The sequence below is a fragment of the Dipteris shenzhenensis genome, chromosome 30, assembly GCF_047967505.1.
Source record: "Dipteris shenzhenensis isolate YYH24624 ecotype China chromosome 30, Dip_SZ_1.0, whole genome shotgun sequence".
Classification (NCBI taxonomy): domain Eukaryota; kingdom Viridiplantae; phylum Streptophyta; class Polypodiopsida; order Gleicheniales; family Dipteridaceae; genus Dipteris; species Dipteris shenzhenensis.
The window spans coordinates 12,179,377-12,196,877 of NC_141625.1; the positions used below are offsets into that span (position 1 = coordinate 12,179,377).

Below are 17,501 nucleotides of genomic sequence, written 5' to 3' on the forward strand. Positions count from 1 at the left end.
CCATAGTACTTCAGCAGGACTAGGATGTTGCCCTCACGGTGAGTCTTCCTCCATCCCTATCACCACCAGTACACATAGAGGAGAATCGCATTCAACATCTTCCTGGGTCGTTACCCCATAGGCAAGTATCCTTACCAGTTAGCGAAAGAGTTTGGGATTCAGTTCCACCAGATCAGGATTCGCGAGCTAGGTATAAAATTCCATACAGATCAATATTCATGAGCTAGGTATACCATAGTCAGCCACCTCCTTCAGCATATTGGGAGGCCCTCTCCATATCCTAGTTCAAGTTTTAGCAGAAGGTGATGTAACAGGAATCCTCAACCCGTGGCTGTTGAAAATGGGGAGAGGGTGAGAGACACATGATTGGAGACAAGAGCTGAGGCACAATAGCTGATGTTGATAGTTCGTTGAATCATAGCAAGCACATGGCCTCATTTATACGCTGGGCAAGCCTTATCTTCCCACACTGATACCTCATAGATGAGGTCACACACAAGAGAATCTAGATCCTATAATCTAGGGGAGGAATCACACCTACCACATGAGGTGGCACAAGTTGCCTCAAGACTCTTCACACTCACACAACTGTAGGACATGGCCTAGGACTCTAGGACCACACACACTAGGACCACACACACTAGGACTCCGATTCCAACAAACCCCCCTTCGGAGCTAGGGTGAGAAACTATGACATCATCCAGACTGTGCATTCGAGGCAATCTCAGAGGCTAACAACTGAGCATAATTCAGAGGTTGAACCAAGCACTCTCATGGCTTAGGTGTCAACGTGATCAGAGACTCAAATCTGAGCATGGATGCATGACCAACTCATAGGTCTAGGGAGTACACCAACATCCTGGGGAACTCGGCCAGGCCTGATAAAGGAAAGACATAACAACCCCCCTGTCTCCTAACTGGGTACATGGAAATAAGTGGAGCCTTTTATAGGACAAGGCACACAAAAAATGACAAATTATTACATCATTTTAGGGGGACTACCCAAGGCAGAGTACCTAACACACATGACTTTAGAAAGCCCACTCTTCATCTATCACCTCATGGAGGGATAGACCAGAAATAGCAGCAGTGCAGGCTTGTTCCTCAGGTCCAGAAGGTGTAGCTTCATCGTCTTCGTCCTCGCTCTGCTCTGCAACCAGATTGGCATATTCTTTGGCTTGTACCTTTGCCATTTTCTTGAAGCAACGATCCTCTGGATGGCCAAGTTTCTGACAGTAATTACATTTAAGAGGTTTTCCGTTCTTCTTGGGCTTATTCTTGAGAAAGAATGCTTTGCCAGATTCGAAGGAAGATTTTGCTTTCTCTGTAAGCCTACGGTCCTCATCAATGAGATGAGCTACCATATCCTTAAAGCTCATATTGCGGCTGACTCTTAGGACAGCAAGGATCTCATTGTACTTGGAAATGTCTTCAATACTGGAGAGAAGTACAGCAACTTGATCATCATCTTCAACAATGGCTCGGATGGCAGATAATTGTTGGAGAATTGACCCAAGATTGCTCAAGTGTTCATTGAGGGTTTCAGTTTCCTTCATCTTGAGCTTGAAGAGTTTTTGTTTGAGAAATACTTTGGAATTATTGATCTTATTTCCAAACAAATTCTCTAACTATTCCCAAAAGTCGTTTGCTGTCTTATCAAAATCCACATGGTGGATAAGGTTGTCAGCTAAAGCTAGGCCAATGATAGCCATTGCTTTATCATTTTGGTTCTCCCACCAACTGATTCTAGCATTATCACCTTGGGGTTTTGGCTCCTTGCCATTGGTGATATTCCATATGCCTTCTCGCATAAGAAGAAGCTGGAGTTTTGTCTGCCAAGTTGGGAAATTGCTCCCTGAGAATTTCTCGATGAACGAGGAGTTTTTTATGCTATCCATTGATGGGAAGGTCTTAGCTGTTATTACAGCCAGTGTCTAAATCCCTTACAATGTTTACTTAGATTTCAAAAAAGGCCCAAATTTTACGTGGTAGAAGCTTCAATTATGCCAAAGGAAGACACAGAACAGAAAAGCCCTAAATTTTAGGGTTAGGGTTGCTGCAAAATTAGGGTTTGCAGAAAATTGGGGCTTTTCTAAATTTCTGACAGAAGAGTTCTCGTTCAACGGTTGGGAACCCTCACATCATGAAAACACCCAAAAAATTCGAGAAGTTGAGCATAAATTGTAAAGGGGCAAAAATTAGGGTTTTGGGTAGGAAATTGGTCACGAACAGGACCTGTGTCAGTCAAAATGACGACTGAATTGCTGCAGCATTATCTTCATATGTTGGTGAAGAGGAATCAATTGGAGATCTTCAGAATGGCGAGCACGCTTCCGTTGCATTGACGTGCGAGTCGATGACCACGGCCCTCAAGTCATCAATCGTCGGTCGCCGGTACATACGAGACGCCGCCAATTCATCGCCTTGTTACAAGACCGGAGCTGTCGTAGGTCTAGCTACGTGGGCGTACGGGCACTGAGCAGGCTCGAGAAGGTAGAAGCTCCGCAGGATGGCGGGCAGAATGGCACAAGCGCGCGTGGGTTCGGACCCCACAGCCAGCACCATGGAAAATAGCGGAGAGGCGGCAGTAGCAATGGGCAAGGCGTGAGCAGATTTGCGAGGGAGGCCGACTCAGATCTGGTGGTGCATGCAATGTAAGTAGAGGCAGCAGAAGAGTGGCGCAGGTGTGGCATCGAAAGATGGGCAGGACGCTTCCTCCATGACGGGCACTTCCCCTTTGCATTCGCTCCCCTTCATACGCAGCTATGGAAGGTAGGTGTGCAGCTCCTCGTTGATGATGCTTATCACCTCAAGAAGAGGATGACATCACGAGTAGCTACAAGAGGAGCTTACGAGGAGAGGAATGGGCAGGTTGCTTCAAGTTGGCTCTGATACCAACTGTTGAAAATGGGGAGAGGGTGAGAGACACATGATTGGAGACAAGAGCTGAGGCACAATAGCTGATGTTGATAGTTCGTTGAATCATAGCAAGTACATGGTCTCATTTATAGGCTGGGAAAGCCTTATCTTCCCACACTGATACCTCATAGATGAGGTCACACACAAGAGAATCTAGATCCTATAATCTAGGGGAGGAATCACATCTACCACATGAGGTGGCACAAGTTGCCTCAAGGCTCTTCACACTCACACAATCGTAGGACATGGCCTAGGACTCTAGGACCACACACACTAGGACTCCGATTCCAACAACGTGGCATGTTGGACTACCACGTTGATAGCCACGTCAGCAGTCCACACAACCAGCCACATCAACAAGCTGCGTTAGCGGATGCAAGTCCACGGTGGTAGCCACGTTAGTAGGCAACCACCATCAATGCTGTGGGCAGTTGTAACATGCAACGGTGAATGATCGTGTAATGCACAGCAAGACTTAAACCTTTGTGCGAGGCGTATGCGTATGCACCATAAGATATAGAGAGACGCCTGAGACGAGGGGTCACTTTGAACATAGCCCACCGGGTTGAGAGATTGAGGAGACCACGTCCCCCTCCTCCACCACAGCATGAGACAGCTCAACAGATGTAGATCCGGGATATTTTCACTGCTCATAGACGAGCCACCACAGTGTTGGGTTTCGGATTCTGAGTTCCAACTCCAGTCTTGGCCTACTTTTGATAGCACATGATATATTTTGTACTGATTTTGCTTGAGCTATTGAGCTTTTTTATATTTCAGCATAGTACTCAGCAAGGGCACGCCCTTTGCTCCAGCTCTTTGTGGCTTGTATGAGTTCTTTTCCCTTTTGGTGTGTTTTGCACTTTGTCCCATAGGCCCGCGAGGCCTTCTGCGGACATTAATATATCTTTCTTTCTTTCTTTGGGCAGTTTTGAGTATCTTCTCATCTCCTACGTATTGAGATAGGAAGGGTAGAGCACACTCCAAGTGAGAGACGAATATGCACCTTATGTGATATGCCGAAGATTGAGATAGAGAACCACTTTGCATTCATATGCCCTATGTAATATGAGATCCATGGAGGGTACCATTGTCTATTCAGCAACAGTTTTGGCCTACTCAGAGATTTCTTGTCCCATCTTGATGAGCGATTTTTTGGTATTTCCTTCTCAAGTCCCAACGACATAGAGTTTGGCTCTTGTGAGTGCAGAGGAGAGCATAAGAGGGCCTGTTGGAGGACGACCACACACTTAAGGAGGGCCCATAGCAACTCCATTATTTAGACGACTATGGTGGATATGTACGATGATATCACTGACTATGTCTACACAGTTTTCTAGCATGAGTTAGGATGCTCGCTTAGTAGCTCCACCCTTTTGCTCATTGTATCAGGTTTTCTTTTAGTCTCATAGACCCCATCGGTCTTTAGCAGACCTTAATAAACTTTCTTTCTTTCTTTCTTTCTCTTTCTTCCGCTGCTCAGCTCTTGTAGGTGTTCGTACCCCTCCACTCATCCCTCTCTTTGTACAGTCTCCATACCCTCGTCTAGACTTCGTAATTTGCCTTAGTTGGGCTGAGCCCTTTGGCCTAACTCAGGGATTAATTCCCAGCAAACATGCAAACTAGGAAGGACAGATGCATTGACTTGGAGCGTTCTAGTGGATTTGTTTTTTGGCCTTGGAAGCAAATACTCCAACTTAGCCATCACTTCAGCCCCTACAGCAGGCCCATTCAAGAAGGCATACATGAGACAATATGACATGCACATGAGAATTGCAGATTGCAAGAGTAGCATTTTCAGCTACAGCAAGAAAGTAAAGAATTCAAAGTCCTAACTTGCAGCAAGGGAGTGGAAAGCTCAAGAAATGGCAAGTACTAATTAAACAAGAATTTAATGCAAAATTCCTCCTCCTTCACATCTCGTTTCTAATGGCAAGGAAATGATTGTTACATGAAGTCAATGAAGATCTTGGAGATTATGAGCAGTGAAGTCAATACAAGAAGCATTCTTAGGTTTTGAAGCCCATCTTGATCAAGGGCACGTGGTGACCTTACTCAAGGTCCAATGACATAGGGATAAACTCCTTTGCGTACAGAGGCGAGACCAAGAGTGATCACAAACTTCTTTCACTTAGGAACCTAGACAAGAGGATCCAGAGGGCACGACAAGATAGACCCGTCCTTGCACTCACCCACACACGAGGACCGGAGATATCTCCTCCTTACTCTTTGACTTGGGGAGATAGACAACCGGAGTGACGACGGGGCTCGTCAGACAATGAGCTACCTCTCGGAGACCATAGAGGAGGAGAGAGGGGTCCAGATAGGGTGAACACATTGAGCACCAGCAGCGTCCTATCGATAACTTTCTTTCTTGATGATGTTAGCCATGACTAGAGCCATTGTAGGCTGAGATGATTGTTGGAAAGGTCAAGTCCCCATCTGTAAGCCCCCAAATGAAGAGAGCATGGGGGAGGGAGATCTAGGGCAAGCAGAGGGAAGCAACAGGGACCTGAGAGAAAGGTGCAGATATGGCGTGATGTGTGAGCAGGAGTACGGCCTACAACAAGGCCTGCAGGTGGCGCAATGATGGCGGGGCATGCAGCAGCGCATGTCAGGCTGGTTGGGCTCGTTATAGCCAGCGAACCAGGCTTGCTGGGCAAAAGGGCTAGGCCCTGCATGAAAGAATGGGACAGGAGGCCCTGGTTTTATAGCCCCACAGGCTGATGGGAGGAAGGAGTAGGTTGACCAGGCTGGTTGGTGTCACATGGCCCAGCACACAGCCCCCAAATATGGGGGGCCAGCCAGTCAGTTGGCACATACAACAAGGGGGCTGGGCCCCCACTTATATGCAAAAGTACAGGTCGGCCAGCAGGGGGTCGGTATCCTCTTGCTGGGTCGGTTGGTTTGAGGGCTCCCTTGCCGTATAAAAGGAGGGGCCATAGGCCCCATTTTCATCATCCAGCAGCCAGCATATTTTTGGGAGTAGTAGGAGCAGCAGGAGACACACTCAGGCCTACATCCAGGAGGCAGAGAAGTCCCATTGCTGTAGACTGAGCTCATCTAGGGCTGGAACTTAGGTTGTCTTCTAGGGCAGCAAGGTGCTGAGGTCTTTGGACCGAGAGTCTACGCTCGAGGTGGAGCATGCGGGCTCAGTGATCTAGAGATATCCGGTAGATAGTAGAAGTACCTAGTGGTAAGATCAGAGGACCACATCCTGGTGGGACTCTCGATTTATCTTTTGTATTGTGTCCATAGCTTTGGGCAGAAATATATTGTTTTGGTGGTTTCTATATCTGGCTGGATCATTGTCTATTTACTAGTCTGCACATCTATTTGAAGCACATAAGGTTAAGAAGTTTGTGATTCACACAGTGTGAGCTCGTGGGCTAGTCTGAGATGTGGGCTGACGGGGAGTCAGAGACCTTTGTGAAGGTAAAGAAAGAAAAGAAAGAAAGTTATATTAACGTCTTCGGGAGGCCTCATGGGCCTATGAGACAAAGTACAATAAACAAAATAGCTCATACAAGCCACCATGGGCTGAAGCAAAGGGCTCGCTAAGGCCCTTGCTGAGTGCTAAACTAAGCTAATGATCTCAAAAACTCAAAAACATACTCTCAGAGCTCTCAGGAGACTCTAGTGGGTAGTGCGAAAGCTCCAATGACATATCCAAGAGTCGTGGTATCTCTCCGATAGGTTTTCAATATAATGTTTTCTAACCTAAATTTGTGACATGCCACCCCTCACTTGCCTCCTTTTCACCTCTCACCCGTGCCTCCTTCCTCATCACCTGAGTCTCTCCACACTTCTCCTACACTTCATACCACATTTCTAGCTTGTAAGACAAGGGATTCCAATGCCAAATCGAGAAAATAAATTATGTTTACCTCTAATCTCAAAAGTTATAATGATTTGGACTTTTATGGGAGTTTTCTCCTCGCAAACACATTCAAACATTCCTAAATTTTATTTAATTTTTTGGAGTGCTCCTCTCAAATACAAATACTTCTCAGACTATGGCCAGTATCTGGGCAGATACTATACACACTTTGATGGCCATTTGGGTGAACATACAAGGAACCACACTTACGCATTTACATACTCAAAGAGGTGAATATGGGTTCAAGTAGTGGGGTGAATGCCAATTTTAAGTGTTATCAAGGGTGACACCTCGGGTTGGTCGGTCTCCTCTAAGTAAGGTGGTGAGTGGCAGAATCTCTATCGTGCATGCTCTGATCCTCCTCTGTCTGCCCACTGATCCAGTCTGCTCTCATGTCAGCTATCTCCTCATCCTCTACTCCAAGTCTGTCCCGACATAAAGAGACTGGTGGGATCCTGGATATTCATTAAACTCTCTCTCTCTCTCTCTCTCTCTCTCTCTGTGCATGCATGATCCCCTTCTCATTTCTTACTTTATTACAGTTTCAGCGAGCTTTCAATGCATAAAACTCTTTGTGGCATCTATGAGAAGAAGCTCTAGTTTCCAGCGTGTTGTGGTAAAAGAGGCTTGTGGAGGGATAAGATCTTATACTTAATATCATGTAGACTCGCATGAGATGGCTCCTATGATGAATTATAGATTTGCATGTTTCTCTAGTCCATTTACCTGCTGAGGTTACTCCCGCTTGTTTGTTTTGTGCTTGCTTTTCACTGTGTTTTTCAGCAGACTAGCTTGTGTGCTTTTTTACTTTTGGGTGTAGGTCTTTTTTTCCTCAATTTCCAACGTTTTATTTCATGCTACACAATTCTAAAGACGCATGCTTTATTTTTTCTGTTAATTCTGGTCAACAAAGGGTATGCAAAACGTGATTTGTTAGGGAATATATTCCCCGGTACTTAACAGGAAAACAGAATTCAACTAGTTGTGAAGAAAAGGGTGAAAAGGAAGAGGGCGAGTGCATGATTAAACCAAGGGGGCCTTTGATTGCAGGTTTATGAACCTTTTTATGCTGATTTTGGACCACTCAACCTCGCTTGTACCTATCATTTTTGCATGAAGCTTGCTGGTCTACTACAGGTAAGTTTCTTTTTCTTTGCTGTCAAGATTCTCACTTTGTGTCCTATCATCCTTAAGGTTTTTCCTTCATGCACGTGGAGGGAGTATGTCTACTTTTATTGCAGAATTTTACAGAGAAAAACAATAATATATTCATTCGAAACGACACGGTACCAAGGTACGACTTAACAGCAAAGGTGGGAGAGTAACCTCCATCCTAGACCTCCACCAAAAACCCAAAAAAAAACCGGGGCGGAGAGAAGCTCTCAATCTACAATCTCTAAACTAACGAAAACCGACAAAAACCTGCTTTTGATAGAAAGAAGAGTAGCATGGAGCGTTGCCCTGAACCATGCTAGGGGACCTGGCTTTTCCAAGCAAACGTGCTCATCTCCAGCTCCAGAACAGAACTCGAGGGAGCAACAAGGGGTGCTCAAACCGTCAAAGCCATTTGAAGGAGAAAATACCAAAAAAGTCACGGTAAAAGGGCACCACCAAATAACAAACCGAGGGGGCAAGGTCTTATTGTCTGCAGCCATGAACTAACCGTTGAGTTGATGTCGAAGAGCTTGCAAACCCTGATCAAAAGAGAGACTGCCAAAAAATCTCAACAATGTGGGAAGGCTCAAGGACGGAAAACAGTTCGCCATATGCAGCTACTGTTTGATATGCCATTGGATGGACAGCAGGATTCCTTGCATTCATAAATCCTTGGCAGCTGTTCTTTGTGCCATGGATGATCAACATGTTGAACGCAGGCAATAGAAGCATGTTGCCCACGATTCATTTGATCGATTTGCCAAGAGGCATTCGGAGTCAAGCAATCTCCGAATGCCTTCCAATGTGTTGACGGGGATGGCAATGCCCTCCAGTGTGGCAGCCCAAGGGTTGATTAGAAAAAGGGCACTTGCCGACGAACAAGAGCTACGAGGAGAAGAGGGGTGGGGGGGGGCTTGAGCAAGACTCAGCAGTGTCCTTGCTTGAAGAAAGCTGCGAAAGGCTAGGGCTCGGGGCTGCAGAAGGCTTGTTATCACATGCGTTCTTCTTTTGTTAGCAAGAGAATATGTTGATTTACATGCAATCTACCCATCCTATACCCTTCCTAGAACCTACATGTGTTAAGTGCTTATCTTTATTATATAAGTTGGCCAATATAGTTTACATCTTCCACGTGGTTTGTAGGGTAATCCACAAATTCCCTTTATCAATCATGCCGGTAACAATACAAATAATCGTGTCATGACATGCCTTCTTGCTTAGGAGCAGATGACCTCATTTGTACATCCTTACAATAAGTCTGTACAATCTTTGCATATTCTCTGAGAACTTCTTCATCGAACCACTGCCATCTTCTATTGGATATCCTTTAAGCTTTATCAAATACTGTATCTGTTCACGTCGTCAGGACTCTAGTGGTATGAACCTCATGGAACAAAATAAGTAGCTCAACCCCATCTTCAAAAACTGGCTCTTCTTCAACTAATGTCTTTGGTAGTGTACTATGGAACTGCTTCCAAGTACTAACATGCGATCCATTTCGAATCTTCCAACTAGATGGTAATGGCAATATTTTATCTCATGTCCCTCTAGATGTATAACCTCAACAATCTAGAAAGGTCCCTAATACTTTACCAGCAAGCTTCATAAAAATTGTATTTCCTTTTCTTGACTTAATTCTCCTCTTTGCCGATATTCAAAAGGACCCAATCTCCGATTTGATATTGTACATCTCGTCTTTTGTTGTTGGCTGCTTTCTTATAAGTCTCTTGTGTTGAGATTTTATGGGGTCCCTTTTTGTAGGTCCCACATGTTAGGAGCCACGTTCTGAGAGCTTTTGTTGCCTTGGGAGCCTCATCCCCTAAAATGGATCCGGGGTGTTGAAGTCTCCTCTCATCAAGCCCTTATATACCTACCCACTTGTATGTGGGATAAAGCCCTTGTGGACATTGCCACACATCCTTTCGAGGGTGTGGTTCCTTTTAGCCTTTCCCCTTTTCAACACTTGCATCTCATGCACTCTCACGATTGCACATATTTCAACATCCTTCCTCAATCATGAATCGGGTTCTACCTTGCTGTCAACTTCGTTCTCACATCCTCCCTTTTGCGTTACGTGGGCTCCAATTTTGTCATTGGCTACATGCTATGGCTTATGCTTGCATACGGTCTATATATATATATTCAAACCATGTGGCTTCTTGGTCCTTTAGCTTCAACCACGGTGGATCTTCTTCTTTGGTTGCATGCTGGCATGTGTTTGAGTTTACGCTTGCTCTTGCATGGGGAACAACCTTCTTTGGAGGACTTGGGTTTCACACTTAACTATGTGCGAATTACTCCTTAGGAATAGGCCTTGAAAGGCCACGTGCCTTCCCTTTGAGTGTCCATCCACACGGCCACATGTCCATGGGTCATGCATGTGTCTGGCTATTTGTGGCTATGTTTGGTATAGTCCTTGCATTAGTCTGTGTCAACTGCATGTCCTATTCGCCTCTACTTGCTTGGCTGGTCATTTAGTCCAATCCATTTGCATCTGTCAGGCTTATTGCAGCCATTTTGTGTGTCAGTCTGCTAGTTGCTTTTACAATCTTCCTTCTATTGGTTGTGTTTGTCGCTTGTTGTGTTAGTCTTCTGCTGTGCGTGTCAGTTGTCCGTTCGTGCCAGTCTTGTGCTTTGCTTGTGTTAGTCATCTGCCAACAGTTCGTGCCAGTCTTGTGCTTTGCTTGTGTTAGTCGTCTGCCAGCACGTCAATCTCTAGGAACCTTTCTAGCCTAGAATGTTATCCATGTGCTGCAGAGATTCCTTTGTGCTGCGGCAGACTTTGCCCACGGGCTCTAGAATGTTGTCCATGTGTGGTGCGTGATTTCAAGGCAACTCCCAGATTTTGTCTAGCTGCCACGTGGAGACCATGCTGCCACCCACACATCTTCTCATGGACAGTTAGGGATCTTGGAGCTCTGATACCATGTTGAGACTTTACATGGTCCCCTTTTGTAGGTGCTACATGTTAGGATCCGCTTTCTGAGCGAGCCCCATCTCTGTCATATAGGCACTTGTTAAAATGGATCTAGGATATTGAGGGTCTCCTCTTGTCAAGGCATTATTGCCTTCTACATTGGGCTACCCACTTGTATGTGGGATTAAGCCCTTGTGGACATCGCCACATGTCCTTTCAACGGCGAGGTTAATTTTAGCCCCTCCCCTTTTTAAAACTTGCAACTCATGCACTCTCATGATTGCACATATTTCAACATCTTGTGCCTTGTGGATATGAATCTTAACTTGTGTGAGAATTTGTTCCACATCTGTAGCAAACTGATTAGCTGCCAAAATCTTATCTCCTTTAGTATGATTGGTGTAGTGTGTTCTGAGCCATAGATGATCTCAATGGAGCCTTACGGGTAGCCGAATGTGTGGAATTGTGAAAGGCAAACTCAAGGATAGGCAAGTCATCTATTTTTGGTTGGTAGGTAGTGAGAAATCAAACCTTAGTTTCTAGGTTCTCGAGGTCCGCACAAACCTTGCCAAAATCAACTCTGGAATCTAGGATCATTATAGGAGGTAATGGACTTGGGAAGTCCATTTAAATAGGCAAGTATTGTTCCCATTTAAAAGGGTAATCATGGACAAAAGAGCATAACAATTGAATAACTGCCTGATTAGCATTCTCATTTTGTCATCTATTTTTGGTTGGTAAGTAGTGAGAAATCGAAGCTTAGTTTCTAGGTTCTCGAAGTCCGCACAAACCTTGCCAAAATCGACTTTAGAATCTAGGATCATTATAGGAGGTAATGGACTTGGGAAGTCCATTTAAATGGTAGTACCTACATCAGTATTACCCTTCCTATAGGAATGAAAGAACCTTCTATTAATGCTGTAAAAAATTCAACCATACAAGTCAACTCTCCGTGAGGCGCTGACCATGGGAAACAAAATGACCACCCAACTCCTCAAAGGTGAGAGGTTTGGCAACGAAGCTCTTGAAACTCTGTGGTAGCATCCCAAGTACCATCAAGGCCAACTGGCTTGAGTCTACCTTTTTTTTTTTGGCAAAGAAAGGAAACTTCTATTAATGCTTGAAAGACTTCATACAAACTAGCAGCCCCGAAGGTGCTGAGTATGGAAAAAACCGGAAAAGGCTGAAAGAAAAAACCGGCTTGTTCCAGAGAAACCCAACTCACTGCCTAGGGGATCTCTGGTACTCCAAGCCTTGTAGAATCGAGCACGCCTCTCGATAGTCGCTCTAGAGCCTGGAGTCCCACGCTCCCAGGTGGAGGGTAGAGTGTAACTGATATCCTGCCAGATGGTGACCAGGGTAGCTGAGGGTGGAACCTGATGCTCATCCATCTCGAGACTGCAATGAGCCACCAAAATGTTCCATGCAGTGATACTGGCTACCATCTCCCAAACGTTGTCCTCCGGAGGAGAAGGGGGAGCTAGGCTATCAGGAGGGGCTATCTCATGGAGCGCTATCCTCTGAATGCTTTGACCTTGTATTCGGTAGGCTGGGGAGATCTCTTCAATCTGGAACGCGTGTCCTCCCTCAATCAACCATGCCACCATCCCCTAGGTGTAGCGCCTGTGAATACTCTATATACGGGTCATGATCCTGAGGGCTCCCATCCAGATCTTGGCTGCTCTACGACAGCTCCAAAGGCAATGCGGGATCGTCTCCAGGAAACCAGCAGAGCAACAATGGCACTGCCCCTCCACTTGCATCTACTCCAACCACGGTCCGATGGGCAAGCCTCCATGGGTGCGCTGAGAAGTAGGAATCTGACCCTGTATCCGGTAGGCTGGGGAGATCTCATCAATCTGGAACGCGTGTCCTCCCTCAGTCAACCAGGCCACCATCCCCTAGGTGTAGCCTCTGTGAATACTCTATATATGGGTCATGATCTTGAGGGCTCCCATCTAGATCCTCGCTGCTCTACGACAGCTCCAAAGGTAGTGTGGGATCGTCTCCAGGAAACCAGCAGAGCAACAAGCAGTGCCCCTCCACTCGCATCTACTCCAACCACGATGCGATGGGCAAGCCTTTGTGGGCGCGCTAAGAAGTAGGATATCTTCCTCGGCTGCAAACTGGACCATAACCGCGTCCAAAACCTGGAACGGACATCCCGGGGCACTCTCTGGGTCACCCAATGTTGCTCCCCCTTGAGGGGTTCGACCTTGAAGAGTCCATTTGAAGCCTCTTGCCAATCTGTGTGGTGTAAGGAAAGAAGGGTGCCTCGTCCATCTGCTTGGCAAGGCCGCCCCTGGAGGGCTAGAACCACTCTACCAGATCCCAATGGACCTCCCTCAAGGGTCTACCCTCCCACAACCAGAGGTGCCATCTGGGGGCATCCTGCTTTGAGATACTGGGAGGGTCAATGTGCCACTCCTTCCCCAAACGTCCCACCACTCTGATCAACTGCCAGTGAATCCCATCAAGACCCCCATCCATCTCAGGGTCTCTCTTAGTGAGCGGATGAAGTAGGCCTCCAGGTCCTACATGAAAGAAGCCGGGCTGTGTGCTGCCTCGCTACATCATCATCCTCAAGGGGACACTAGTCCGAGAAAACTGCCCCAACCAAATGTTGTCCCTTCCACCAGGACTCAGGGATGGCTAGGTCAATCTCTCTCATCCGCTGCCCTGCCCCTCGCAGATGTACTATGGTGCCAAGCCTCGCCTCTGCCTCCATGGGTAATTTGTTCCATCTGCCAAAAGACCCGGCCGGACCATTGTCCCACTGTGCCCAACCAATGTGAGTCCGCTGTCTGAGCATATGCCCCTCCTGATCTCGGATTTCTGGGTCCAAATTGCTTCAAGAAAAGGCAAAAGAGCAAGATGATCATCATGCCAACTTGGTTGCAGAAGACCAAGTACCAGAAGAGGCACCTGTAGAGATCGGTTGGACTTGCTCTTTGCAATATTGCAGTGGAGAGGGGATCGGTTTACTCCTTGCGTGTTGGGTGTCACACTCTTTGCTCTGAGAGGGGATGTTGGAGAAATCATAGTCAAAGAGTGTGTTCTAGTATGTACTACAAACTAGTTTAATGAGTCTTTGTGTGAGAGAGTGCCATGTGGCATATTGGGAGTTATCCCATATACACTCTATACGAGTGTTGAACTTTCACTTGTCACATCAATCAACTCAGTGGAGCTTTTGGTCGTGTAAGTGATTTCGTTTTGGTTCTTGCCTTTCTTTCCATTTCATTTCATTTCCAGTTCAAGTTATGCTTTCTTCCCTCTAGCTCCCTTGTCTCCTTTCCTCCTTCCAGTTCCTTCACTCACACACACACTCATCCCCTTGGGGTCCCTTGCATTCTTTGGATGTGTCAACACTTTGATGGCCCAAACATCATGGGCATTGGCCCCATACCGTTGGGTAAGAGGTCATTGGAAATTCACCCTTTACTGGAGTTTTACCATTAAGGGATTTTCTAATGTGCCTGGCAAGGGCAGCAAAGGCCCTACAACAAAGCCTTACATAGGCTTGCTGTCGGCCAGCTAGGGTCAGCCATATGGACCTGCTCTTGGGCGGTTTTCTTGGTCTGCTACAAGGGGTAGGTGCAGCAGGGCAAGTCGGCCTCCCTGGTTGGTTTTTTTGGCCTTGGACCTGTGCTATAAAAGGCCCCTCCTACCCCCCCATTTACTCATTCACTATAGCACTGAAGTCAACCAAAGATAGTGCCTCTTGGAGTCCACTGAGGCGAGATATCAGCAGAGTTTTGCCTCACCCTTGAGAAGCTTGTTTTGTGCTCACACTGAGCCTCTTTTACTCACAGTTTGGGGAAGAATATACTCTCAGCTTCTCTCCCTCTTTTGCTGCCTATCTAGATCTAAAACTGTGAGTGTTTCATCAAGTTTTTGTGAGTGTACTTGGTCAGAGAGAGGTGTGAGTGATTCTATCCTCCTATTTCTAACATGGTATTAGAGCAAGGTTTCCAGCTCTAGAAGGAAGGAGTTCCTCGGCAAGAAGGCGACTTCAATTTACACTCAGGTTTGCTGCGTGGTCTATTTATCTACTGCAAGTCTATTTTCAGATCTGCTGTGTGTTATTACAGCAAAGATGGAGTAGAGAGAAGCATCCATAGCCTCTTCAACCATTGCTCGTCCTTCCTTCTCTTCTCATCTTCATCTTTTATTGCTGCGTGGTCTATTTATCTACTGCAAGTCTATTTTCAGATCTGCTGTGTGTTATTACAGCAAAGATGGAGCAGAGAGAAGCATCCATAGCCTCTTCAACCATTGCTCGTCCTTCCTCCTCTTCTCATCTTCATCTTTTATCCCGAACTTTGGCGAGTCTGGGAAGCTGGATGGGACTAACCATCCCATATGGAAGGTGAAGATCTGGAGCCATCTCGTGGCTCGAAAACTGTGGAAGCTCATGACGGGCATTGACGAAAGGCGGAGGTTCCACTGGACATCAAGGGAAGATTACTGATGCCGGTAGATGTGGATGACCTTAGAGCGTGGGAAGATAAGGATGTCCAAGCCCTAGCCATGTTGATAGGGGACAACGGCAGACAGAGTGATTCCACATATTTAGATGTTGGAGACGTCTGTAGAGGCATGGGCCATACTGAAGGATCTGTATGAGACAAATAATACGTCTTGGATCCTCACTCTCTAGCATTAGTTATACAATTTGGATATGAGTAAGGGAGACAACGTACATGACCACCTGACGAAGATGAAGGTGGTGTGGGACCATCTTGCTTCAGTTGGTCAGAAGGTAGACTCAAGTTGTTAGAAATTGACCAACAGAGGGTACGCACAGTGGAAGATTGATAGAATTTCCCACGAGCTCACACAATGTGGTGTGGGGTGTGGAATCAAAAACTTCTTAAAGTTATGTGCTTAGGATAGATGTGAAGACTCATCAATAGACAATGAACCAGCCAGATATAGAAGACAACAAAATAATATATTTCCATCCAAATCTATGGACACAATACAAAAGAGATGGTAACGTAGGCTAGCGTAGCTTGATAGGCTATAGCGTTAGCAAGCTGCTAGGCATAGGCTAGGCGTTGCATGCAGCCTTGTAGGTCGAAGCAAGCTTGCAAGCGGCAAACACGCAAAGCATGGAGGTCAACTACAAGCGGGGAACACACAGAGCGGCGAATCGTGCCGATTAGATTAGGATTAGATAATTTGCCCCAAATCTTTACTTGCATGAAGGGAACGGCTTAGGGAACGTTCCCTAGTGACACGACCCCGCAGGATTCGACCCTATCACTGACCTAGAATCTCGTCCTCGATACAACCAGAATCATAGCGCAGGTGCCGCGATCCTCCTGACCACCCCTGAGCACGTGGGCTACAGCTCGACTCATCCATAGGCCCGTATCTAACCCAGGCGTCCCATACCACCTGAGCCCGTTCAGAGGACCTTCGATACACCACCTATGATCCGCCATGTAGATGGCCAGAGTCCCGGCCTGGGTCCAAGCCCCATCCATCAGTTGAGGAGTGCTCAACTGATCTACACAATAGCACTGGTCCTCCCTCTATATAGAAGGTAACCCGCTATAGATAGCATAATGCTATGAATAGCTCCCTCCATGTAAAGCAAGCACTATATATGAGTCAATCTATATATATAGCAATCTCGGCTAAAAATAGCCATCCAGCCCTATGCTATCCCATAACCCACGTTAACCTGCTATCCAACCTTAGGTACACCATGCACATGACATACTCCCCTTCCTCTAAGAACTCACTCTTGAGTTCACTAGAAAGGCCGAAAACTCTCTGTGAAGATGAGTCAATGCCAATAACTATACTCTGACTATCAATTTGAGTGTGCTATACTTTCCATGAGATTCAAATCAAAGAGAATCTAGGGCCAAAGCCACAATCTTTGATAACTAACCCAAGGAAAGTAAATCTCTCAATCTAAACAAGGTTACATATCGTCGAGTAGTCTCCTCGAGAAATCAAGTAACGCCTGAATCCACAGAGTTAATTTCGTTGACATATCCGTACACAAGCATGGTAAAATCCCTACCTGAAGGTAAATGATTCTATCAACCTTATCTATTGAGTATCCTTAAACTCAAAATATTAGGTTGAGATCGAGGAATCATTGTTCGAACAACCCCATCAATTGAACCCCTCGAGGCCAAATGACACGACCCGTAGGATCTGACCCTATCATTGACCTAGAATCTCGTCCTCGATACAACCAGAATCATAGCGCAGGTGCCTCGATCCTCCCGACCACCCGCGAGCACATGGGCTACAGCTCGACTCATCCATAGGCCCGTATCTAACCCAGGCGTCCCATACTACCTGAGCCCGTCCAGAGGACCTTCGATACACCACCTATGATCCGCCATGTAGATGGCCAGAGTCCCGGCCTGGGTCCAAGCCCCATCCATCAGTTGAGGAGTGCTCAACTGATCTACACAATAGCACTGGCCCTCCCTCTATATAGAAGGTAACCCCCTATAGATAGCATAATGCTATGAATAGCTCCCTCCATGTAAAGCAAGCACTATATATGAGTCAATCTATATATATAGCAATCTCAGCTAAAAATAGCCATCCAGCCCTATGCTATCCCGTAACCCACGTTAACCTGCTTTCCAACCC

At 46.3% G+C, this 17,501-nt stretch overlaps 1 protein-coding gene across 1 annotated transcript in view; it reads left to right on the plus strand.

Moving 5' to 3' along the window:
- Positions 1–17,501, plus strand: part of LOC147881732 (uncharacterized) — a 91,292-nt gene that overhangs the window by 18,746 nt on the left and 55,045 nt on the right. The window contains exon 2 of the mRNA XM_087402011.1: positions 7,850–7,936. Coding sequence (XP_087258137.1) covers positions 7,850–7,936 — 87 coding nt within the window. The remainder of the gene's footprint in view (positions 1–7,849; positions 7,937–17,501) is intronic.